General features: G+C 41.0%; 6 protein-coding genes across 6 annotated transcripts; 5 read left to right on the forward strand and 1 right to left on the reverse strand.

Annotated features, from left to right (window-relative positions):
* Nucleotides 1-20: 20 nt before the first annotated feature.
* Nucleotides 21-1766, reverse strand: LOC145696826 (uncharacterized). The gene is made up of 2 exons (XM_081773924.1): nt 293-1766; nt 21-251 (listed from the first exon to the last, which is right to left on the reverse strand). Exons 1-2 carry the CDS (start codon nt 1764-1766, stop codon nt 115-117), a joined length of 1611 nt encoding a protein of 536 aa, XP_081630050.1. The 3' UTR covers nt 21-114.
* A 1141-nt stretch (nt 1767-2907) lies between these two features.
* On the forward strand, nt 2908-5496 carry LOC145696053 (atypical kinase COQ8A, mitochondrial-like). The gene is given in 6 exon segments (XM_081773038.1): nt 2908-3123; nt 3252-3323; nt 4396-4984; nt 5031-5150; nt 5153-5205; nt 5247-5496. Coding segments are annotated over 6 exon segments (1149 nt in total). The 5' UTR covers nt 2908-3048; the 3' UTR covers nt 5487-5496.
* A 5184-nt stretch (nt 5497-10680) lies between these two features.
* LOC145699652 (uncharacterized) lies at nt 10681-11575 on the forward strand. Its single transcript, XM_081776923.1, has 2 exons — nt 10681-10962; nt 11086-11575. The coding sequence occupies exons 1-2, from the start codon at nt 10792-10794 to the stop codon at nt 11500-11502; spliced, it is 588 nt and encodes a 195-aa protein (XP_081633049.1). The 5' UTR covers nt 10681-10791; the 3' UTR covers nt 11503-11575.
* A 155-nt stretch (nt 11576-11730) lies between these two features.
* Nucleotides 11731-12668, forward strand: LOC145697950 (uncharacterized). The gene is made up of 4 exons (XM_081775156.1): nt 11731-11796; nt 11842-11950; nt 12044-12280; nt 12325-12668. The coding sequence occupies exons 2-4, from the start codon at nt 11842-11844 to the stop codon at nt 12666-12668; spliced, it is 690 nt and encodes a 229-aa protein (XP_081631282.1). The 5' UTR covers nt 11731-11796.
* A 3755-nt stretch (nt 12669-16423) lies between these two features.
* LOC145699983 (protein lin-7 homolog B-like) lies at nt 16424-17161 on the forward strand. Its single transcript, XM_081777251.1, has 4 exons — nt 16424-16518; nt 16721-16837; nt 16911-16993; nt 17040-17161. The coding sequence occupies exons 1-4, from the start codon at nt 16473-16475 to the stop codon at nt 17106-17108; spliced, it is 315 nt and encodes a 104-aa protein (XP_081633377.1). The 5' UTR covers nt 16424-16472; the 3' UTR covers nt 17109-17161.
* Nucleotides 17162-21993: 4832 nt separating this feature from the next.
* LOC145696916 (uncharacterized) lies at nt 21994-23057 on the forward strand. Its single transcript, XM_081774028.1, has 4 exons — nt 21994-22385; nt 22427-22567; nt 22610-22730; nt 22789-23057. Exons 1-4 carry the CDS (start codon nt 22038-22040, stop codon nt 22908-22910), a joined length of 732 nt encoding a protein of 243 aa, XP_081630154.1. The 5' UTR covers nt 21994-22037; the 3' UTR covers nt 22911-23057.
* The last annotated feature ends 56 nt before the right edge of the window (nt 23058-23113 follow it).

Genomic DNA, 23113 nt, shown 5'->3' on the forward strand with positions numbered 1-23113 from the left:
ATTATGAAGATTTATGGCGGGAAAATATGAAAATAAAATGATTGTGTTGAAAAAATACAGAGTGACCTTGTCATTCAACCTCAGAGTCATTCCTTGTGCAGTACAAAACTATCGTTAAATGAATATTTCGACTTTCGAAGAGTGCATTCCATTTCGTTTTTTATAGGTGACGCATGCGATTTTGGACCGGTCCATCACATGATATTCTTTCTTCGCTTTATTCTTCGAGAATTCTCCAAGAAAGAGACTTTCTAAAGTGAAATAAATTACGGAAGTACTGTTGAGAACTTACCTATCTTTATGAAGGGCTTTGTGACGGTTACACCATTTATTTCTTTACTGAGACAAGGATACTCTTGATCGGGGTCGTCGAGATGCTTTAACAGGCGTTTTACGCAAAATCCCTTGCGCATCTTCTTGTCATATTCGTCTTGGATCAACATATTATGATAGATGCCAAGTTCATGCGCAGTATCCAAGAAGCAAACAACTTCATAGCTTTCCTTTTCCGACAAAAATCCAAAGGCATAATAGCCACGATCTTGCTCGTTGTCGTCATCAAAGCCATGGCCGCTTTCGTCGCTATAGTCGTCAACGCTGGTCTCTTCATCGTTGTTGTCTTCAATTTTCTCTAGGGCCTTCCAGATCGTCAGTCCGAGGCGTTTTTCGACCATGCCAAATTTCAGATATCCTGAAATATCCGGAAGATCGTAACAGATCACTTTTCTTTTCGAAAGAATAATATGATAAGCGATACATCCATTGACGATCATGTTTCTTTCTTCAATACTGAGGTCGATCCGTAACATCAAGTTATCATGGTCTAGTAAGTGCAGCCGCGGTCTCATGAAGAATTCTGTTTCCATAATCGTTTCTTTCCAAAGAACCTCGATCGAGGATTTACTGATCCGAACGCATTCAACACAAATTTGATAGGTGGTTGGATCTGGTTGGTAGATGATTGGAAAGAGAACACTTTCCCGTAGCTCCCCATTGAAGTACAGATCGCTGTCGTATCGAGGGCATTCTTTTGTGTCCCCAGCATCAATATACATTATGTCACCTTCCCTTTTGATGGTTCTTGCCGGCTCGCTTGGTTCCAGTAGATTAAAGACATAATAGGTCTGCTCCATTCCACGTAGACCACCATGATCTAGTACAATCAGAAATGGCTCAAAGAGAAAGTAAGCGGACACTGATTCAAAGGATCTGGGAAGCTTCAACGGTTGGAGACTGATTCCACTTGATCGTAAAATCTTATAAACATAGAAATGATTCCCAAGTGTTCCTCCTTCGTCTTCTATGCCATTGATTCTTGAATTACTAATGATCCAGTTACTCCCAAGTTCCACGACCCTACTCGTTTCAAAAACGGCCTTTGGAACAGCGGATTCTTTCTTGATCTCTTCTCGGTGGGAAAGAATTCTAGCAATATCGGACAAACTGCTCGGCTCTCGATTGTATTTTGCCCGGAAGTCTTCTTTCAGTAGATTGACGACGTAATCCTCCTTAGCCATCAATTTGAGAATCCTCATACAATAGCCCGCTTCGAGGAGATGGTCCAATGGTCCGTATTCGTCTGCATCGTCCATTGGAAGAAGCTGATTTTTCGCCGAGGCAAAAACGTTTCCATCAGCTCTCTCAAATACAAGCTGGGAAAGGAGGTTTCCTTTAGGATGCTCTGCTATCTCCTTGAGTACCTTCTCTCTCTTCGGCGTATTTTCTTTCTTTTCAAACAGCTCGTACAGCTTTTTTATTCGATTCATTCTGAAAAACTTTAACTCAAGACTTTTGAAGTCGAAAATTTAAGCTTGATCCTAACATTACTGTCATGGAAATGGGCTTATTGTGATTGGCATAATAAGGCACGACCATTTTTTCAAAGCAAAAACTATTCCTTATCATTATGGTCGAGTTAATAATTATAATATATTTTAATCGATGTACCTGCGGGCTTGAAGAAGATAAAACTAAAGAATAAAGTGATATAAAAGGTGAAAATAAACTGATTCTAGAAATAGTAACCGTAAAGCATCGCACTAGAATTTAAATTTGATTGATAATTATCAATTTGAAAATTTATACAGGGCAATTGACAGTAATAAATAGAGAATGATAAGCTTAATTTTCTCTGGTGACGCTAAAATGTCGCAATTCTTCTCGAAAAGGAAATCCCTCTTTCATAACCAATCAGCGCGCCGTAAAGATTCGAAAAAATTACAGCGAGAAAAATCACTATTTCGGCCTTGCAGAGAAAGAAAACCATCCAAAAAGAAAAGAAACGAGATGCTGGACGCATTGCTGATCGCAAGAGGAGCAAAAAAGCTCGCCCCAGAAGTCGGGAAAGCGATTTCTAAGAAAATTGCCCCTTCAAAATGCCCGTTAGAAATTCAGCCAGAGAAAATTCAAGCTATCGCTGGACCGTTTCTGAAATCTTACTCTGCTCAAGGTTAACTTCTTTGAAAAAACCTGTGTGGAAAACCTGAGTCAACGTCTAGAGACGTTACGCGGCTTTCAAGACCCTGACTCAGGATTCTACACAGGTTTTTTCCAAGCTCAGTTTATTAATCTACATTTCAGGAAGCTACACTGATTTGTACTTCGACATCCGAAAAAGTCTTCAAGCTCAAAATCTTCGCACACTCAAAAACGCCATTTTTCCACAACTCCTTCCTTGCTTCTTTCAAAAGAGGATCTTCTCAAAGCCCAAAAGTCCAAATCCGAACGAATCCGAAACAAAGTCGAAGCTCGAAAATCCGCTCTTCAATCTGAGGCCCGCCAGAGACACGTTCCTTCAGGTGAATCGAGTGAATTTCCAGCTGTGCTTACTGTCCTCTTCTGATTGTCAAAATAAACGCTCAAGAAACTCATTTTCTTCTTCTAGGTCGTCTTGAAAGATCTGTCGCTTTCGGAGCAGGAGCAATAGGCCTCGCCGCAAACGTTCTCAAAAATCGAATCACCTCTCAGGAGCCAGCTAGCGATCCGATTCTACGAACACTTGGGCTGACGGAAAATGATGTTTCTGAGCTTGTCGGCTTGCTTTGCAAAATGCGCGGAGCAGCGTTGAAGCTTGGACAGTTTTTGTCGATTCAAGATGATAATTTTATTTCGCCAGAATTACAGGTAAGCTTCAAATGAAAAATATGCAAACCTGAGTCAGGATTTTTATGACTCGTCGCGGCTTCCTTGATCCTGACTCAGGTATTTTATACAGGTTTCCGATCCTAGAATTGACCGTTTTCGAATTTCAGGTCATCTTCGAGCGAGTGCGCCAAACAGCCGATTACATGCCTGAAAAGCAACTTCGAAAACAACTAGACACAGAACTACCCGAGAGAGGCGATTTTCTGGCAGTTAGATTTTCTGGCAGTTAGACTTTCTGGCAAAGGCGATTTTCTGGCACTGCCAGAAAATCTAATATGCCAGAAAATCTAATTTCAGAAAATCGCCTCTTTAATTTTGAATCTACAGTTAATGTTCCTGGAAGGTAAAAAATGGAGAGAAGAAAAGCTCGGAATTCATCTTCTGATTCTTCTGAGGATGATTTCAAAAACTATTTGTGGGGCCGGAAATCGTAAAAACTGCAAGTGCAGTTTTCTTAAGCTCGTCAAGACGAGTCGAATGATGGGTCTAACTCTTGATAATTCTAAGGATTGACCGGTTTAACGACTGGTTACCGGAAAATCGTTGTCACGTTGTCACCGTTTTTGTTCTAGAAGTGATAATAGACTAATGTTTGACACCAGAAATTGTTTCTTATAGTCAGTTCTCCTGCAGGGTAAAAGATGAAGGTTGTATCAATACTGAAGAGAGTTATCACTAAGAACAGTACATTTTACTAAAATTTTGTTGTTGCTGCACGTTCCTAATTTCTTGTACCATTTTCGCCAAAAATAGTATTTTAGTGATAACTCTCTTCAGAGAATTGATTAAACCTTCATCTTTTACCCTGCAGGAGAACTGACTATAAGAGACAATTTCCGGTGTCAAACATTAGTCTATTATCACTTCTAGAACAAAAACGGCCGGTGACAACGTATTTTCCGGTAATCAGCCGGTAAACCGGTCAATCCTTAGAATTATCAGGAGTTAGACCCATCATTCGACTCGTCTTGACGAGCTTAAGAAAACTGCACTTGCAGTTTTTTTACGATTTCCGGCCCCACAAATAGTTTTTTGAAATCATCCTCAAAAGAATCAGAAGATGAATTCCGAGCTTTTCTTCTCTCCGTTTTTTACCTTCCAGGATCATTAACTGTAGATTCAAAATTAAAGAGGCGATTTTCTGGCAGTTAGATTTTCTGGCATATTAGATTTTCTGGCAGTGCCAGAAAATCGCCTTTGCCAGAAAGTCTAACTGCCAGAAAATCTAACTGCCAGAAAATCGCCTCTCTCGAACTACCCGGCTGGGAAACCCGCTTTGCCGAATTCGATCTTCAACCCTTTGCTGCCGCTTCTATTGGCCAAGTTCATCGAGCCAAGACTTTGGACGGAAAAGATGTTGCCGTCAAGGTCCAATACCCCGGAGTAGCTCAATCGTTTAATTCTGACATTGATAACTTGGTGATGGTGCTGAGGCCATTCATGGCGCGTTTGCCCGAGCAGTTGTTTTTACCGAAGATCATAGATTTTGCGAGAAGAGAGCTGACGAGAGAATGCGATTACGAAAGAGAACTTCAAGCGAATCTTAGAATGAAAGAATACTTCAAGGATGATGAAGAATTCTTCGTCCCATCCGTCTACCCCGAATTATCAAGCGCCGCAGTCCTGACATCTGATTTCGTCGAAGGGGAAGTGATAGATCGACTAGACATCGATGCCCTCCCACAAGAAGAACGCGACTTTGTCGGCAAATCGCTCCTGAAACTTTGTATGAATGAAGTTTTTGTTCATCGATTCATGCAGACGGATCCGAACTTTGCTAACTTCTTGTACCAGCCAGGGTCCTTCAAGCTAAATCTTATCGACATGGGAGCGTGTGTTGGTAAGTTTATAGAACCTTAATCGTCTGGTAGAAGAAGCTCTTTTAGACTATCCAGCTAAATTTACAACGCCGTATATGCAACTTGTTTATGGAGCAGTAACGCATGACCGTGAACTGGTCTATGAAAAGTCAGTAGAATTGGGCTTTCTGACAGGAGCTGAGAGCCAAAAATGAAAGACGCTCATGTTGATTCCGTCATGATTGTTGGCGAACCTTACCAGGTACGGTCAAGAACTCTTTCCTGAAATCAACCTCAATCTAGCCCGATCCTTACGATTTCCATCAAAACGACATGACCGCAAAGATCGCTGAAAAAGTGCCGACAATGTTCGCCGAGCGCCTCACCCCGCCGCCAGAAGAAACTTACACTCTTCACCGAAAACTCTCCGGCGCTTTCTTAATGTGTGGGAAAATTAAAGCCAAAGTATCCTGTAGAAATGACTTTATCGAAACTCTTAGTAGGGCGGGTTATCCCGACCTTGCAGCTAGCCTAAAAGAATAAAAGATACCATTATCATTCCATAAATATCTAATTGCCTTTTTGTATGAGAAAAAGTATTCAATCTGCTTTTTTGACTTGTGTCAAGCTCGTTAGGGCGGCTAGAGAAGAGAAGTGAGTGCGGCTCGTGGGAAGTCAAGGACCATAAATTAATGTATTCGAGCAGTTTCCGACGCTTTTTTTGGAAAAGAAAAGAAGAGTTCTCACGCTTCTGAAGTATAAAAAACCGCACTTCGAGCCTCTAACTTTCCCTTCCCATGAGGAGGAGGGCGACCCTTAATTGTTCCTAATGCAGGGACTTAATAACTCTGAAAGCAAATGACACATGTGACATGTCGAACATGGGAATTAAAAACAATCAATTATCATTTGAAAAGCTTTTTAATAGAAGAAGATTTGAATCCTGTAGTTTGTCCCTGCAAAGAGCTGTGGGAAGATCGCGTGGTCAGATAATTCTGCAAGACAAATAGTAATTTACTATCTATTGAAGCTTATACCCATAAAATGCGTGCCCATTTTTCCGGAGAGATAAATCTTTCCGGGTCTCACTTTCACTCTCACCCACTTTTTGTATGACAGATACTGTAATTGCTCGTTTTTACGTAGACATATAAAGATGATCATTAAGGACAATTTTCAAAAGAGCAAAAGAGCCATTTGATTGCGAGTTACGAAGTTAAACGCCATGGGAAACGAGATTAACCAGAAAAAAAACGGCAACAAAAGTTAATAAGAGCGATCTTTTTCCCATAAAAATCACACTTGAACAGACCAATCTAAATTTCCTGGAAAGCCGCGGATCATAAAACACCGCGGTTATTTTTTTAAAAGCGTAATTACGAATTTATTCTCATTTGATTCATGAAACAGGAATTCGCGTTTGCCAAAATGCTGATGATGAGAAACATGACTGGGTGCTTATTCCGGTTTCCCAGGCGCGGCTGGAGTCACACCAAGGCGCGCTCCACCACCAAAAAGGCGATCAGCATCATTCAAACGCAAAACCGCTTAATCCCTCACTATCGCTCACTATCCCGGTGCAGGGGCACCTTTTCCCATCCCACCAGTCACCGCCCGGTCACCTGGCGCTCCATTTCATGGAATTACTGCTTTTACTTCTTATCAAGAATATTTTTTCTCATGCGCTTGCTTTAAAAATATCAAAAGACCATTTCAAAATGAACGAATTCACGGAGGAAGTCCTCAACTGGGTTCAAAACATGAGTCAGGAAAACCAAGCCAGGGCACTGTAACGGCTTTGATTAAAAGCCGCGTAGCGGCTTTTCTAAAAACGAAGCCGCGAAGCGGCTTCGCCATTATAAGGATTCAAATCCACTACCTACATATTGTAGCGAAGCCGCTTTAAATCCATCGCTTTCTGGACCCTGACTCGTGATTTTCTACACAGGCCAGCTCCTACTGTTCCAGAATCGGGGAGCAGTCCTTCTCCACAAATAACCTAATTTCTTTACTGTCTGAAAATATGCCTCTGAAAATTGGTCTGTGGGAGCGTCGAGCTGCCCTTTAGGTTGACCAGTTGATTGTTCTGCCGGCGTGGACCGGATGATCCTTTTCCCAGGCAGATTAGCTCGCTCCTGAGTTGATCCGCCGCCGCAAGTTTCGAGATTTATACTCGCTCTTGAGCATGGGAACTCAAATAACGAATTCGCGCACCGAATAAAGGCCATAAACTTCGCTTAGAGCACGGAACATTCCAATTCAAAATGAGTTATGAAAATACAGTATTTTTCGCTTCTTTCTTTTGAAATATTTATTTATATAAAGTTTGAGGTGTTTGAAATTTTGAGGAGGATTTGACTGTTTTAAAAAAAGGTGAAGCAGCAAAAAATGGTGTGAGTTGAATTTTTAAACGCGTTTTAATCCGAGTCGTCAAAGTCGCTGGGAACGGGGAGGGTTCGCGGGAGAGACCGAGGAGCTCCATCAGGTTCTGGATCATTTGCGGGTGCCGGCTCGCGTAGTGGAAGATGGTCCAGCCACCGTGTGAGGCTACGTGCGCGGAGACACCGGTTGATATCAGCGCCTGAAGAAAAGTGAGTCAAAATTGTTTTTTCCTTTGATAAAATAAGGAGTTCTTAGTGTATCAAGACTTTGGTAACCTTTTCCTGAGAACAGATGTTCTTGTGCATTCTAAGTGCGTACCAGCAGGACTGTATAAGGTAAAATATTTATATAAATAATTATTTTTAACAATTAAGGTTCTTACCTTTACAAGTTCAAAATCGTTCAAAATCACCGCCGCGTGGAGCCCATTCCATCCCCTTTGATCGAAAACGTCAAAATCCACGTTTCGCCGAAACTCGCAATCCTGAAGAATCTGCTTTTGAACTTCCTGAAGAACTTGCTCCATTCTCTCGGGCGAATGAGATCTTCTGCGGCTTTGTTTCTTGCGTTTCTGCAGGTGAACTGCGTCCTTCTCTGCTCGATTCTCAGTGGAGAAACTGGCGGGGTCTCCATTTTCGATGAGTTTCTTTCTCTGGCGGTTGAAAACTGGTTCAAAAACGAGCAAAAGAGTGTGTAGCGTTGAGCGTTTTTCACGAACACCAGCTTCCCAGAGAGACTCCCGAGATGACTATTAGCCCAATTGAGTTTTTCTGAATTTAAAATAGAAACTTGGACGATAAAGGCAGCGTCGCGCGGGGTGGTCAGCGCCGCTCGTTGCGCGCGACGCCGCTGAGGGAGCGTCCAACAGCGCCAAATTCAGAAAGAACACCTGCTCAGATGAACGCAGATGATCCTCCTCCTTCCCGTGCATTTGTAAGACCCAAAACCCTCTCCAAACCTGAGTCAGGGTCCTGGAAAAGCAGCGTAGCGGCTTTTCTTTAAAAATTAGCCGCAGAGCGGCTCTGAGCTGGGCTCAGCAACTTGAGTCAGGTTTTGAAGAGTTTATATCAAAAGCCGCGTAGCGGCTTCGCCAATATTTTAAAATAGAGAAAATTGATTGGTTTGCGAAGCCGCTTTGCGGCTTCGTTAAAAAGCCGCTACGCGGCTTTTCATATAAGCTCTTCAAAACTTGACTCAGGTTTTCTATACAGGTTGCCGAGCTCAAGCTTTGAGAAAAGGCGATTCCGACCTATTTTTAATTCAGTATTTTAGTTGACTAAAGAGATCGCAAAAGAGTGCATTTTGAGAGACAAACAAACTAAAAACGGTCTGATAGACTGTACCCTTGTATGTTGGGAAGTAGGGATTTCAGACGGCGCCTGAAAAGCTGTGAGAAATGAGCGAGTTTGAGAAGGTCATTTTGAGCGAGTCAGATGTAAGAAGACAAAGTGTCACTTATCTGTATCTTGGGCGTGGGAAGGGAAGGAACGGTCAGCGGCGAAAATTTTTTCGAGGAGCGGCGGGGTAGCTTTAAACTTGGCAGGAGCCCGGATCCCACGGATACGACATCGCGAAATTAAGGGCGCCAATTTTCAGCAAGGTTCCCAAGCGAACAGCCGAACATGCCGGAGTCCGGACAACAATGCCGAAACCGGCGAGAAGTTATTTGTCAGATTGGCCTACTTTTCGTGGAACTCGTGATTATTCGACCGGAATAGACAACTTCATCTTTCAGGAAAATTCAGCTTGAATGTCAGCTTTGCGGAAATCTGTGAAAAACCTGAGTCAGGGTCCTGAAAGAGCTTTGGTAAAACGAATATTGCTATTATTTTTTGAATAATTTTCTAATGAATAATTTCTTCTAGTGATTTTTTAAATAAAGCTCAGTTAGGACCCTGGCTCAGGTTTCTTCACAGGTTTCGGAAAAGCTGACATTCAAGTTCAATTTTCCTGAAAATTGAAGATTGTCTACTCGACTTGCTGAGCTGAGCAATTTAGCCGGGTAAAGTTTTACTGTTTTTCTTTTACAAAAGCAATAAAATTTGGAAATTTGTTTATATGGGGACGGGGCGGGTTCTCATGGAGCGTTTCCCGTGTGAACTTTAAAATTAAGTTATTTACGGCTCTTTTTCTGGCTAAAGCGCGTAATAATCGGCGCCACCTAAGTTATTGAGCAGATAATGTGTCCCAGGCAGTTGTTAGAGTACCTCTTGGCCAACTTGGTGATTATGATTTCGGCCCTCATTCCCAGGCGAAACAATTCATGAGAAAAAATCCTGAATCCGCAAAATCCAAAAATTAAACAGCTGCCGTCCCACCGTCCTAAACGCGCAAATGGCCACATTCAAATCCCATCTTTTTATTATTTTACTAAAGTAAATAAAATCACAAATCATACCAAAATAAATGAAGATTCAGCCCTTCTCTAGAATTTTCGAGAGCCAGAGTTAGAGACTCTCAGATCCTCACCTTATCTTTCAATTAAGGACCCCCACCCCTTGTTTACCCCAAAATTATTAACAGGGTCCTTAATAAAGATAAATAACTTTAAATTGATGATAAAATGTCAATATCATTCCCTAAATTGTTGATTCGACTCAAAAAATCATCAAAATTGACAATTTAGGGCTTTTCCCGACGATTTATCAGCAATTTTGGGCCGCTTTTATAGAATTCAAATTCAATATTCCGGTATGAAAAATTATATACATAGTATCTTTGAAAAGTGTGAGAATAACATTTAAAATGCGTGAAGTTTTTAGTACTCTCCCAAGCTCCGGGAGAGCGTGAAATCTAAAGTTTAAAAAATCCATCAGATGTCACGTGATAAATTATTGACCGGAATGGAGCGATTTTCCCAGTCTCTTGTTGATGAGCACCAGCACTGTATCAATGTCATCTCACCGCACATCGAAACAGAATTTATGACAAACACTGCATTCTCGAGCACATGTGTTAATCGTGTGAACGTATTCAGAAGAGTCCCTCTTCAGAGCGCACTCACAGCTAGTTTTTTGAACCTTTTACAATTATTCCTCAGAAATAAGAGCGTAGAAATCAGTTTCTACAAAGTAGAATCAATTTATTGAAAAAGAAGTTCTTTCCTCCTTGATATCAAATGAATTCCGCCACTGCTTTCTATTTCGAAGTGATACCCTTAAAAATCGAAATCGATTTTCTTAAAATATGTTTTAAAAAATGCATTTCAAAAATTAGAAGCGCCGTATCATCACAATTTTGGAACGGCTTTGAAAATGTCAAAAGCGTCGTTCTACTTGGACTCTTCATGATGCTAACAAGTGTCCTACATTTATCAACAGCATGCCAGGGACTTTATAAACCTCCGTCGGCGGAAGTTCATACCCTCATTATCGCTCGTTTTTTCCACGTGGACAGTTTTTTAGATGAGAAAAATACTCCTATCCTTTGTTGGATTTTTGAATGCAGAGAAAATCCTCATCGAAAAATGTTCCAAAAAGACATAGAAATCGTCCGAGGATCTGGCGGATTCATCGACAGTCTGAGCAGAGAGAATATCAAATGCCCTAGTTGGTATCAATCCTGGCAGGGATATGAGCGCTGCTATCCGCAAAAAGAGTTTGACTGGTGCTGGGACGTACGGCCGTATTGCTCTAAGGTGGGTTAATTTGCACTGTCTATTATTCAGTGTATATTACTGTCAGAGGGAAAAGCATGTGAGCCAGAAAATAGTGATAATCGATGATGACACCCTTATTTTCAATAAAACCCTTTTTTCAAGGTAAAAGTGCGATTCACCCACTTTGCGGTAGAAGAGCAATCCAAATTCCTCCAAAACTGGCACGGTCTCACTGGCGAAGATGTCTGCATCGATAGCGTGGGAGTCGCATGGGCGAACTCTACGCGCGTCTTTTGCGACGAATCGCATCAGAACTCCCGGGAATTCACATTCTCCGACAACAAGGAGTACGATCCGAATTTGTTGGGTTGGTTTTCGTGGGTTGAACTCGACGCGGCAGAATTTGCGATTAGGTTCTCGTCGCGTGAGTTGGGTGCAAGTGGCTCCGCGAGTTTCGTTGGATTTGGGCTTCAGGGAGGTTGCTTTAAAATTTATCCAAGAAAGAACAGTAATGAAAACATGATTCAAAGCAAAAATGAAAGTGGGAATGCCTCGACACGATCTTCGATGAATGCTTGAATGAGACGCACTCATGCGATTTTAACCAAAAGTGCATTGACTTGGATAATGGATTCACTTGCGTAGATCAAGGCTCAAGTTCGGTTATACAGTTTTAAATTCGGCCAAGTAACATTAATATTTTCTGGGAGGTAGATCAATTTTAAACGGTCACTTTGTCCTGCTGCCCATAAGAAGATACTCTTCCTTGATTTCACCGTGAATTTTAATCGAACTTAACTCAGCCAAGAAACCATCGATCTGATCCTAGAAGAAGTTCCATCAAGCACGCTGATCAAAGAACGCTCCCTGCAGGTAGAATTATCTGCAGTTTTTCTTAATATTTGATATTTTTTAAAGATGAAAGAGTTTGGATGTGCTACTTGCCATCAGAATGCCGACTGCGTGAATAGCAAATGTGTGTGTAGAGATGGTTTTAAAGGCACCGGCTATTCCTGCGTTCCATTAGGTAATGGTTCATCATATGTTTTTTATCGTCGTTTGCTGCCGGTGATATTGGCCGCAGTCTGCCACTTTTCCAGCCCAATAAATATCTTTATAGCTGGAAGATGCAGCAAAAAGGCCAGAAATCCATGCTCAAAAAACGCCATCTGCGAAGAACAACCCGGAAAGGCACCTCCAAAATGCACTTGTAAAGAAGGATACACGGGCTCTGGAAAGAAGTGCATCAAAAGCTCGAAAATCTGCAGCGAGGAGTGCGATAAAAACGCGATTTGCATCAACTCCGAGTGTATTTGCAATGTTGGGTTCAATGGAGATGGACGGACATGCAAAAAATGTAGGTTCGATTCTATCTGATTTTTTGTTAAATCAAATCTACAGTGGCATATACTGAAGAGCCCGTGCAGAAGCCAGAGGCTAAATCATCAGCTTGTGTTCTTAGCGAGCCTGAGCCGGGCTCATCATGCTTCCAGACTTTGGAAAGGATGAGCGCCTTTGTCACGTGCGAAGACTCGTTCAAGAGCGCGCTCAAAAGGGATAAGCTGATTCTGAAGATGGGCGAGCTCCTCGATCGCTTCTGCATCGAGCTCGAGGAGAATCGACCGGACAGGTGCGTGGATGTCACAACGCCGATCGCGATTTTGTACAATAAAATGATGAGGGTTTCTTCTTTCTCGCAGTGGCTAGAGACATTGCGTCAACAGGAATGTTCTACCAGAGAATAATTAATGACATTCTTTGTTCAAATATACTGGACTGAAATTTTAATGCTAAGAGAACAAGGTGTGTTTTGGAAGATATCTTCAGAACTAAGTCTTGTACTCTCAAATTTAGCAAGATTTAGCAAGATTTTGCGGTTTGCAGCTGAGAAACTCACCTTCTTCGTTCGACAAGACATTTGAACATAGGAAGAAAATCATGGAAGAACATTAAAAGATCAAAAACGCCTCCGATATTGCAGAAAGAAAGGCCCGTATAATTTCAAGCTAGAAAAGCTCGAGCGACTGTATGGTCGAATCACGCTCTAAGAAGACATGCGAGGCAGATGAAAATATGAATCTGGCATATTTTCTGTCTCTTTTTTCCAAACTGTCAATATGCTAAAATCTGTTATATAATTTAAATTGTTGTCTTACAAAGAATAGACTTACAAAGACCTTACGCTGCCTTATGTTTAATAATAAAAAGTTCTGACTTATACCATCCAACTCAAATGATAAATGGATAATTCAACGATATCCCCACCAATTCCCGAGTATCAGAATATGATATGCCACCCTCGCGCGCCCCTGGCGCCCTCCCTCTTTTCTGTCATATCCTGAGGGGCCCGCCCAGCTACCAAACTTCTGTGAGTGATCCACGTTTTCCGTGTTCTCCTCTCGTTTTCGAGGAAAATGTTCGGGAAGAAGAGAGAACGACCAAAAACGGGTGAAGAGCCCGGACGAAAATTAGAACTTTGCCAGAATGGAGTGAGGAATCAGTCCAATCATGCAACTACCTCCTCTCGAGAACAAGGGGAGATTATTGAAGGAAGGGACAAATTAACCCCAGTGGGACGCGTTGACGTATTGATCGAGCGGGCTTAGATCGGCCATTTAAACAGTTAAACTTATGCTGATAAATTATTAATGCTGATAAGTCGTTTTTATTATCCTAAAAGAAGCGATTTTACTAGATTTACTAGATGTCACTCTTTTCAATTTTCAAAAAAGGCGTCAAAAAATGCTAAAATATATCATTTCCCCGGCGCAGTAGAATCTTTCTGATGGGATTTATTGATTTACAGTGCATTTCAATGACAAATGTTTACAGTAACACTTCGGCAATGCTATCTACCACGAGCACGTAATACATGCTTAATAATTTATCCGCCAGGCACTTTTCACTCGTCATATTCAGAAGCTGATTTCAGCGAGTTACAGTTCCTAAAACAGTCACTCTTGATCGAACACTTGGTGGACTGGGAATCTCAATCACAGGTGGTGCGGACAATCAAATTCTAGAGGGCAATTCTGGTGTCTTTATTACTAATGTAAGTCGCTACTGTAATCGACAGTAGAAGAGATGAACTTGATTAACTTGAAGAATAAGGCCCCGTCTGTCTTATCCAATAACTTCGGGGAGCCTTGTAAGTGGATTAGCTTAATGACTGTGCTTTTAAATTAATATTTATATACCTGTCGGAGTTTTTACTCCGCCCGTCAAAATTGCTGCTCGGGGATTCTCGCCGGGACAGCAGATTCATTCATTCGTGCAGAAGACATGATATACGTTTCCTATCAAATTAAGAATATTGAGCGAAGAGCGTGCTAGCTGCTGCTGCTGTCGAACTTTTTGTGACGGATTACAGTGAACTGATTTTTGATGGGCACTCTTGAGGGATCGTTTCTCCCCAGGGGATTATATTCAGCTTGATGCGGATTAAATTGACACTCAATTGAATTAATTCTTTTTCACTTAGTCCAAAAACCTTGTTTTACTTTTGAGTACATTTGAGCTGCACAAATCATCCTGTTTAAGCAGAGTTGCAAATTGCTGAGCTGAGTGAGCTGAGCTGGCTGAGTGAGCTAAGCAGTTGATCTGATCTGCTCAGTTCAGCTCAGACAATTTTCACTCTGTTTCATAAAATATGACTGTAGATACCAGGTATACAGGCTGTATTCTTCCTTGATTTCACAAGCAATCGTTCGCTTCAAGAATTCATAAAGAAAACATTCATTATTTTCTTCGGCAAATATAGCTCAATCAGCAGCCGAGTTGAAATCAAGGATGAACATCTTTCTTTTGGCAACGTATAAAAATATGTTTAGCAGGATATGCAAAGCATGTTCGCATGAATAACTTACAACGCTTTTCACGCTTTCACATTTTTCCAAAGCCAATAAACCTTCCTCTAAGTGGTCTCCGAATCGTCTAGTATCTATTTCTGATTTCCGTTAAAAATAGTTTTTTAACGGACAATTAAGATCATGAAAAATGGCTCGGCCGCGCTGGACGGACGCCTGCGAGTTGGAGACATGCTTGTAAAGATTGAAAATGATAGTTTGATTAACGAGCGTCACAAGAAGGCGGTAAAGATGCTTCAGAAGGCGCCGAAAAGGGTGAAGCTCATTGTCAGAAGAAACAGCACATATGTTAGGGTAGGTCAATCAAAGAAGGGATCGAATAAGGGATTCATCATTTCAGCTCCTGGCCGAAGCAGGAATCATTCGACCAGATGTGAACTCCTTCGCAAACACGAGCCGGCTTCCTAGAATAGAAAAGTTTTGCCAACTCAATTTATTAGTATCTAAAATAGTAGAATTAAATAATCTTGAAAACTTTTGTCAAGACATGCCTAGAACGATTGAAGTCTCACTCGATGTCTCATCGAAGGAAAGTTGTTCACGTGAATAATAGAAGGGTTCTTTAGCAGTTGTGTATAAAGAGACTTATTCCTAAGTTTTTGAGTTCTTCCATGAATGATTAATGGCATGGTTTTTAAAGTTCATCATTTGCCGAAAAAATACCGCGAGACTCAATCTGATTTGATGACTCTCTTGAGGCGCTGTTCTCAATCGACCAATCAAATTTCTTGACTCGAATTTCAACCAATTTTTTAGTGGGTTTGATTCGTCTCAAGATTTTAGCTCTCCAGGAAAAGGATGAAAAACGTCACCGTGAAGATCGCCATTTTCGGGTGATAAGAGTAGTGCTTATCAGTTGCCGCCAAAGGCCCGTAAACATTACGTGAACATGCGAAAAAGGGATTAGGGATAACGATCGCTGGCGGGGTCGGAAATGAACACGTACCGGGCGACTCGTCCATTTTTATCACTTCGATATTTGCCAATGGAAGTGCTTATGGGAACCGTGCGCAAATACACATCTCAATTTTATTTTCTGATATTACAGTACTCGTCGAACATAGTTTTAAAAAGCTTCTGAGTTTTCGAATTTCTGCTTTTCATCGCTCCTATCGAGAAAACCTTGCATCTTCCGTATCCATTTAGGTGCCCATAATACGAGCCTGCATGTGTGCCCATGTAGCTAGAAACCATCGAAACGAGTGTTAACAGTAATATCCTCATCATCTTTCTTTCTTTGTGGGATTCTAAGTTGAGTTCTAGCAGTTATATAGAAGCTTTCTTATATAAATTTATGCAAATTTTTTTGGTTGTGTCAAGGTTACCAAATCATCGTCGGAATTCGAAAATTCGTTGATGACTAAATATAAATATTTCATACGAGATGATATAATAAAGCATTTGCGCATCGTTGTCTAAGCGTCCTGGAACCTGGAACGCGACTGCTCTCCATCGACGATCGAGATATAACGCGGGAAATGCACGAAGAAGTCGTCGAAATGCTCAATAACTGCGGCGAGCGCGTCAATTTGAGGATACAGAGGCCGCCGACTTCGCAAACATTCAATTACGGTTCTGAAAAAAACAATTTATCTAGTTGAAATGGTAGAAGTCTGAACCGGCGAAAGTCTCGTTGAAAACGAGTTTGACGATTTGCGGATAGTTCAAATCTGCAGGCTGGCGATGGGGCTTGGCTTTAATATTGTTGGAGGCGAAATGGACAATCAAGGTAGAGAGACCCTTAGTAAACACGACCACAGTTTGCGGGAAATGCTCAGGAAAAGCTTTCAGCCCCTAAATGGACCATTTCTGACAGTAAACAGACACATACAGTGGCGTCCTTCCTCCTCGCTTCCCTTATCCGTTCTAGAGGAATTAGGGGGCAAGAAGGAAGGACGCCACTGTATCTTGATTGTAAAATCATTTTTTAGGCATATTTATTTCGTATCTACATCCAACCGGCGTAGCAGAATCAACGGGAAAAATTAGAGAAGGCGATCAAATCGTTGCAGTCAACAATATTTCCTTCCTGAACATGAATCATCAAGGTAAGACATCTCCGATCGTAAATTATGCTTCCTCAAATTTTTAAATTTTTTATAAAAAAATATTTTTTTGAAGACGCCGTAAGAATTCTCCGATCTGTCGACGAATGCATCGTCATCGAGCTCTCCTACCAGCCCGAAAAGTTTCACAAATTAAAAGTAATGCTCCGAAAGATTTAAAATTTTGACCGAAGATATCATTTAGGATGAAATCTGGAAGCTGAGGGAGCAAAATAGAAGAAAAGTTTTACACTGTGATTCTGTAAAATTGTGATACTGTACATTTTATTCGCTTTCTATATAAATATTGATTACAGAGAGAAAGAAATTTCTTCTTCAAAATGGAAAAATCAAGGTCTGCTAGACTGAAAAAAACGGTAAAAAATTCAAAAAATTTCTAGATGGATCTAATTTTCTGATAAAATCTAAAAGAGCATTTTCAGTTGCTCGAGTTTTGGCGTGTTTTTGTCAAGTCAACTTTTTTTTATTCGAATTCAAAATTCAAAAAGAGAGAGAGAGAATGAAAGAGGCGGTGTCTCTTCACTTCCGGTGAGCTTTTCATTTAACGCTTTTTGACTGTTAGACAAGTCGTTTTCTTTTGAATCAAGAGCTATTTCTACGAAAATTCTTACGTGTTACAGAAAGAGGTTTAGTTTGAAATACTGTCAAACAGAAGAGGGGCTCCGTTAATTTTAATTATATTTGAAATATTTTACTGATAAGATAACATTGATCAACTAGTTTTAGGCAAGAAATGACTCAGTACTTCTCATAAAACTGTGTAGAAAACCTGAGTCAGGCCCAAAAGTGCTAAAATAGCGTTTTTTACCAAATTTCAGGGTCTGACTCAGGTTTTCTACACATGAAGCCGACCTCAGATTCGTTATGTTTATCTGGGCTCAGCAACCTGTCTAGAAAGTCTAAGTCAGGGTCTGAAAGAACTGAATTTTGATAGACGAGCGGCTCTTCAGTTCTTTCAGACCCTGACTCAGGTTTTCTACACAGGTTGCCAAGCCCAGATAAACATAACGAATCTGGGCTCGGCTTTCTGTGTAGAAAACTTGAGTCAGACCCCGAAATTTTATTAAAAAATCGGCTATTTTAGCTCTATCAGACCCTGACTCAGGCTTTCTACACAGAAAGCCCAGCCCAGATTCGTTATGTTTATAATGCTTAAACTTAGTGTAGTATAAATGAGTGGGCTTTATTTATTTTATTTTTAATTGTTATTGAAAGCAGGTGGCACGAGTCGAGCCGTTTCTGAGTTAATTTTTTTTCTGTTTTCATGATCAGATTTTATGACCCATGTCGTTAGCTAAAAATGATGCCGGTCGTTATTCAGCTTTTACACTTTTTTCTCTAAGAGTCAGAAATTTCTCAAGTACGTTTCGTAAATTAAGAGATTACTTTCATTTTTTAGAGAAATTTGACAAGCAATCGCGGTTTTTTTTATTAAAAATATTAAAAAATATTAAAATTATATTGGAGAGTTATGCTTTTATTGAAATATTACTGTACTTCAAAATACAGTAACTGTTTGATTCAAAAATAGATAAATAAAATCTTTGGATGAGTTGCCGCGCCACTCGTAAAATCGTAAAAACGAGGCAAGTTTATATTTAGCCGCGATGAATTTCAAACTGATTAATCATTCATTTTCAACAGCTTCGCATAAAGAGAAGGGTCTCCATCTTTCTTGTTAGTTTGCCGGTTGGTCGCTAAGTCCATCCTAGCAACGCCGAAACATCTTTACTTTTTACGTTTCAGACCGTTTTTTCCGATTTCTTTTTCGTTTTTCGAGGAAGGAAAAACATAAAAAGTTGAAGTATAAATGGCGCCATTGTCAAAATTATCGCTGGTGGTTCCTGTTGCGCTTTACGACCCACGTGGACCTTCAATAGAGAGAGAAAACGGGTCAACGGGCGACTTTTTCGTTTTTTTCAAGAGTCTGAGAGATTTTACACCATTTCAATATTTTTTTCGACTTCAGGGAAGCTGCTTTGCGGCTACGTTTTTTTAAAGCCGCTTTGCGGCTTTCCTGAAAGCTCTTGCGGAACCCTGACTCAGGTTCCTCATTTCTACACAGACTTCCAAGCCCAGTAAGTCGACAATCTTTTGAGCCTGGGCTCTGCAACCTGTGTAGAAAACCTGAGTCAGGGTCTAAAATAGCTGAAATGAAAAGCCGCGGCTTTTTGAAAACGAAGCCGCTTCGCCAAATAATCTGTTGAAAATTCTGGCGAAGCCGCCTCGCGGCTTTGTTTTCAAAAAGCCGCGGCTTATCATTTCGGCTCTTCTAGACCCTGACTCAGGTTTTCTACATAGGTTGCCGAGCAAAGTTTGGAGGTGCCCTAGTTTAGGATTTTCTAGGAATAAAGTGACTGTAAATATGCATACTTTGTATTCTTGGTTTCAACCACAAGCCGCCGGCGGGTAGCGTTGCTACGCCTAGGGCAAAATGTAAATTTTTATGAGCATAATTACGCATGTTATTTGGGCACCATTAAGGCTGTGTCTTGCGCCGGCGGCAATATTCTATGGCGCAGCGTATTTTTCTTTTTTCTTAGCAAATATGAATTAACGGGCCGCTTTTTGCAGGTAGATGATATTTACTTTAGCGGAGAGCGCTGGAAAGCGCAAATATGAAAACTGCGCGCTGTGGGGCAATGCCGCCCTGCCCAGCCGCCAGAACGGATTTTTCACACAACCAAAATCAAGAGCCACAAAAGCGAAAAAAAAATAAAATGAAAAAATTAACGAAGACATTTTTCAAGAAAGAGAATTTGGAAAGAGCTGCCCCACGAGCAAAAAGGGAGCAAATCTTGCTTTGAAATCATCACGTGGTGGAGTCAACGAGTCCTTGAAATTACCGGCTGAGAACAGAAATAGAACCACTCAGCTGGTATATCAGGATCGTTTCCTACACCCGTGAGCAATCGACGCGAATTTTGGAAAGTTCACGCCCGAGGGCAAGTCGTTATTTGCCCGGAACACGTGTTCTTAAATGCGTAGGTAGTGCATTTTTGAACATAAAGTTGAATCGTTCAAATTTAAAAAATAAACTGATTTATTTTAAAATTCTTAAATTTCTAAAAAGTCCGATTAACGATGGTATTCAAGTTCACCACCTGAAGATGCTGAATAAGACTTTCTTCTAGCGGCATATCTAACAGTCTGAAAAGAGGCCACGCAAGATATTCTTATTTAGACAAGTCGCGTTTCTACAATTATTACGAGATCAGTCAGCGTGTCAGGACGGAAATTGGATTTTTCCTTCTCACGACTTGGCGAATTGGCGAGTTTTTCTGATTTGTTTTGAACCGGCCAAGTTGCAAGTTCTTCTTTTGCAATTTTGACAATTTGAGAAAGCGAACTCTTTTCTTATCAATGACTGCAAACTTGAAGGTCGCCGGCTCTTATCAGCGAAAAGCTGTGACGAGGAGGATGGCTGTGTGAATCTAACGCGAATCGGATTAGAAACTTATCAGTGTGTGAGAACTGAGAACGCTGATTGAACGTCTTTTTCGACTAATATTTAGGCTGTTTTTCAAATTTCTTTATGAAGAAGAAAGTGGCTGTTCCGAAAAAGGGTGTCAAAATTATTGCGCCGGAGGCTCGACCAAGAAATCTCCCAGAAAATCGAAATTAATGTCGTAAATGCCCTTTCTGATGTTTGAAAAACCTGGGTCAGATTCTGAAGAGCTAAAATGAAAAGCCACGTAGCGGCTTTTTAAAAACGAAGCCGCTAGGCGGCTTCGCCAGAGATTTAAAAAAGATACGAGTGATTGAATTGCAAAGCCGCGGCGCGGCTTCGTTTTTAAAAGCCGCTATTTAGCCGCATTTAAGCTCTTCAGAATCTGACTCAGGTTTTTAACACAGGTTGCCGAGCCCAGAACCGAGGATAAATCGTAATTTCAGCTTATTTATTTTTACAACAACAGAGCTACAATACGACATAATGTGAAACATGGTTAATAATAATACTTACGACATCACACGTTTTTTCTTATCCTTGAAGTTGCGACCTAAAAACCGCAAAAACACGGAACACCGGGACTCCAGAAAACTCTAAATGCTGGATTAAGGACAATCAGTACCGCCACATAAGGCGGCTTACGTCATGTTCTGATACTCGAAAATTTGCAAGTGTCAAATTTTGACGAAATCACGTTCCAAAACGTCTCATGCTTCAAATTCGGCCCCCTGCTAAATTTTATTAAAATCAAATTACGCCCGCCTCGCATATTGTTAATATTACAAACGCGCAAATATCAAAAAACCGGATGTGTTTCAAACTTTGATCTTCAGCCGGCAAAATATTTGACCAACTTGCGCATAACTTTTAGTTATCGGATCTTGACTTGACGCAGAATCGTGAACACTTGGGAAATTATGGCTATCTTATCTTTTATTGAGCGATAAGCCGATTTCAGAGCGAGAAGTCTGAAGGGTTAGGGCTATCGCTGGATGAGCTGGCTTTGTTGGATTGAAAAATTTGTTATCAGACGTATATTTTTCTTTGGAGCAGGGGCCAGTAAAAATGGCAACCAACTTCAGAAAAAGAAAGGCGGAAAACTACCCCTGGAAGTGCTTTCTCCTCAAATCCGTCAACAAAACCGCGGATTTAGCCACTTTACTGTTTGGTATTTTCTTCCTTCCCGATCTCGGTAAAAATCACGGTGGACTTGACAAACTTTTTCTGAGAGTGTCTGTATAAACAGTTTTGACTTGATCTTGGATTTGACGGATTTGAGGGATCTTTCTGACGTAGCATAAATGCGAGTAAATCCGAGATAGTCGGTCCTAAAGTCAATTTTAGAATAATAAACAGTCAACTCATCTAACTCTTCGTGAATTCTAAAATCATCGAACTGATACAGTCACTTTTCATTGTGATAATTTCATGTAAACATCATTGGCTTCGATTTATAGCTAAAATGGTTCGGAGACAAATGATTTTAAAATGTGTATAAATAGCCATCAATAATCACTTTCCGAGTCTATCTCTAAAGATTGAATTTATTTCAAGCCATTTTTTTGCCAAACAATCATTCTTTTGCCATTCGTAAAATCCGGCGCAGCGAAAAATAGCGCCCTCTCGCGCACCAAGGTGGTTTATAAGCGCGTCTCCCGCCGAGATCACCATCAAAAACTACTGATAACGACAGTAGGAAAAGAAACACACTCAATAATAAAAGAGGAAAAAATGAAACTTTTCGGATTTTTCGCTGTTTCTTCCGCTTTCGCCAACCAAGAACTGTACGAGATGTTCGACAATAGCCAGATCGCCGAGAGTGCGAGAACAGGAACCAACAACGTGAACCAGTTCACGATGTTCTACGCCCAGATGGCAAATATGCCCAACTTTCTTGATTTCGCCGCCCAAGAATGGAACTACGGATGCTGGGGACAAATCGACGGGGTCGAAGCGCGCCCTGGTCATGGAGAAGCGATCGATGTGATTGACCAGCTCTTCCAGGACTGGGTCAAGTGCAAGGAGTGCATGAGCATGGACTTTACCGACTCCTGTGACATCGACAACGTCGCCTACGAGGTAAGTTAATCTCATTCTAACTTGAAAATTAACTCCTAAAGGTCGGCATGGATCCCGCAACTGGTCGAATCGAGTGCTCAGGAAACTCAGGCTGCCCAAAAGCTCGATGCGATTGCGATGAGACCCTCGCTTTCGGAATCATCGAGAACTGGGACTCGTACAATCCAGAAAACGAACCACAGGTAAAATCTCTCTCCTGATATACTCCTCCTGAACCTTTCAAGAATGGCTTTGATTTCGATGCTTCCTGCCAGCCTCATCCAAAAACGCCAACAAGTGGAGGCGCCGGTGGCTCCTGCACCAACGTTGGCGACAATACCAGACGATGCTGTGGCGAGTATCCAAAGGAACGGGTCAAAATTATAATTCTAAAAAAAAAGAATGAAAAATTGACCACGAAATTAGCGATTTCCGTACGACGACAAGGCTGGCTGCTTTCTGTGCTGCGACAGCGCCGGCAAGATTTTCAACATCAACCGACACGGCTGCTGCGGAGATGTTCTTGGTACCGTCGGTTGCGTCTAGAATGTCTAGACTACTAGAATGCTTATGAAACTACTTTCGAAACAATTCCAAAACTGATTCTTTCCACAAATGGAAAATTGAAAAAACATCTTCTGTTTATAAATAATATTTTTTTGCTGTCAATAAAACTTTTATACAAAATAAGTTCGGTCTCCTCTTTTCCTGCAATTTTTGTATACTGAAAAGAAAAGTCAAAAATCGAA

Source organism: Oikopleura dioica, chromosome 2 (assembly GCF_907165135.1).
Source record: "Oikopleura dioica chromosome 2, OKI2018_I68_1.0, whole genome shotgun sequence".
In the NCBI taxonomy this organism is placed as follows: Eukaryota; Metazoa; Chordata; class Appendicularia; order Copelata; family Oikopleuridae; genus Oikopleura; species Oikopleura dioica.